Genomic DNA, 2,330 nt, shown 5'->3' with positions numbered 1-2,330 from the left:
AAGTGCTCTCCTTCAAAAGGTCATCAATAAACTGATCAGTTGTTTGTTGGTTGATACACATTCATTCATAGCGCACTGGCCATGGGACCATAAGATGTTAAGATGGTCCCAAAGGGGACCTGTGAAGAAAAGTGTCTCTCTACTCATGATTGCAGTGAGCACCTACTTACTTTCTGGAGCACGTTCCTGTATAAGGGGCTGTCGTTTCCTTATGGGACATCTAGGCACTGCACTCCCCATTAGATCATTTTTCTGACATCCTCTGAGACATTATGAGTGTTACAAGGTTCAAGACTGTATTGTGTCCTTCACTTATATAGGAAGACTACATTCACACTCCTAGCAAACTGGTAATTGTCTCCCAAATAGACAAATCCAAGGGATTGTGGTATTCATCATTATTGTGCATGCCATTCTATGTAACTACTTGTGTTCTTTTTTAGGCAGAGTGGTCAATGTGTCTAGCATAATGAGCTTAGTAGCTCTTAAGAACTGCAACCCAGGAATGCAGCAGAAGTTCAGAAGTGAGACTATCACAGAGGAGGAGCTGGTGGGACTCATGAACAAGTTTGTGGAAGACACAAAGAACAGGGTACAGACAAAGGAGGGCTGGCCTGATAAGAGGTCATTCACATATGGACTGTCAAAGATTGGTGTCACGGTCCTGTCCAGAATCCATGCCAGGAAACTGAGTGAGCAGAGGAGGGGAGACAGGATCCTCCTGAATGCCTGCTGCCCTGGGTGGGTGAGAACAGACATGGGTGGACCTACAGCCATTAAAAGCCCAGAAGAAGGAGCAGAGACTCCTGTCTACTTGGCCCTTTTGCCCTCGAATGCTAAGGGACCTCACGGGGAGTTTGTAATGGAGAAGAAAGTTGAACAATGGGCCCCCCCCCTCTCAGTTCCCTCCATGGGTCCCATTATGATACTTCCATGATTTGACCATGAGATTACACTATCAGCAATGTCCTTGTCAAAGAAAAGAAAGAAAGAACCTTTATTTGTATCAAGTACTCACCTTGAATTAGCTACTATTTCTGTGAAGTCTTCTGTGATATATGAGAAGGAAAAGTGGACTTAATGACAATAGTGAATGAACATCATAGATGAATAAAGAGTTATAAGTAAATGTCCATGTGTGCAGCTTATTGCTTGCCAACCAGCCCAAAAAACTAACAGAACCTAAGTTAGGTCAAGAGAAGGGACATTTTAACACAGGAGTTGATAAATATTAGTGAAAGAGCCACAGAGTGAATGTATTTGCCTTTGCAGGCCAATGGCTTCTGTTGGGCGTACTCATATCTGCTGTTGTAGCTTTAAAGTTACCAAAGATGATATATAAACCCATGAATGGGGATGGACTTCCCTTGCTAGCATACTTTATCAGCCTCTACTACGACATGTGCACCCCACCACAAAAAGACATTCTGTGGTCTCTTTAAATATCAAACTCACTGGGGAAAAACAATTTCAAGTTGTGAAAGGGAAGTAGGCTCTTACGATGCATCCATAAGACAACCTGAGACAAGGGAGAAAAGGAAATATGGATTGGTATCAATGAATATGAATTACTGTCAAATCTCCTCAAGGCGAATGCACTATTCATGTACAGATAACGTGTCACCAAGTTTGTAACATTAACAAGGTCCAGAAAGATCTCTAGAGAACATAGAGGATAGTAAAATACTCGTCATAGATGAATCTGGTTTGGTTGATACATGGGTGTCTACAGTCCCAGTCTTTCCACATACCTCTTTCAAAGCTTTAAAGACAAACATCTGGAAACAAAAACGTCCTGGCTCTGCCACCTTATGGGGTGACCTTGAGCAAAATCCTGCATGTTGCTGTACATCGGTCTCCTAAGTGTACAATTCTGGGGAAGTCATAGGATTTCCATGAAGAGTAAATGACTAATACAGGTGAACAGGCTGAAAACAAGGGCGATGCAAAGTGCCCCCTGTCAGTGTCCCCAAACTGGGGCCTGACACATCCAGGGCCCTGAGGGGAGCTTCTTACTGCCCCATACCCAGCCTGGCTCCTGGGGGCCTCCGTGAATGCCCATCACCTCCCTCCCTTCACAGAAGCATCCATGTTGTACAGACTTCCTCCCCTCATGATTATTTTTCAGTCTTCACCAGGGATTTCTGGCTGACAGAAATGAGAACTGATGGGCCCTGCAAGCAAGGGTTGGGTCCATACTTTATGTCTTTCCCTTCAAGGGCGCTTGAGTGACTCAGTCAGTTGAGCGTCTAACTTTGGTTCAGGTCGTTATCTCAAGGTTCGTGAGCCCCACATGGGACTCTGCCATCAGCACAGAGCCCACTTCAGAT

The 2,330-nt window shown here is 44.5% G+C and overlaps 1 protein-coding gene across 1 annotated transcript; it reads left to right on the top strand.

Moving 5' to 3' along the window:
• The first annotated feature begins 357 nt into the window (after window positions 1-357).
• On the top strand, window positions 358-1,133 carry LOC121026606 (carbonyl reductase [NADPH] 1-like). The gene has a single exon (XM_040469407.1). It carries the CDS (start codon window positions 470-472, stop codon window positions 935-937), a length of 468 nt encoding a protein of 155 aa, XP_040325341.1. The 5' UTR covers window positions 358-469; the 3' UTR covers window positions 938-1,133.
• Window positions 1,134-2,330: the final 1,197 nt, after the last annotated feature.

Source organism: Herpailurus yagouaroundi, unplaced genomic scaffold (genome assembly GCF_014898765.1).
Source record: "Herpailurus yagouaroundi ecotype Mexico unplaced genomic scaffold, PumYag 146429, whole genome shotgun sequence".
Lineage (NCBI taxonomy): Eukaryota > Metazoa > Chordata > Mammalia > Carnivora > Felidae > Herpailurus > Herpailurus yagouaroundi.
This window is presented reverse-complemented; position numbering and strand designations above follow the sequence as displayed.

Bases quoted from the DNA above. Each gene is read 5' to 3' on its own strand.
- LOC121026606 (XM_040469407.1), top strand. From the start codon at position 470: ATGAGCTTAGTAGCTCTTAAGAACTGCAACCCAGGAATGCAGCAGAAG.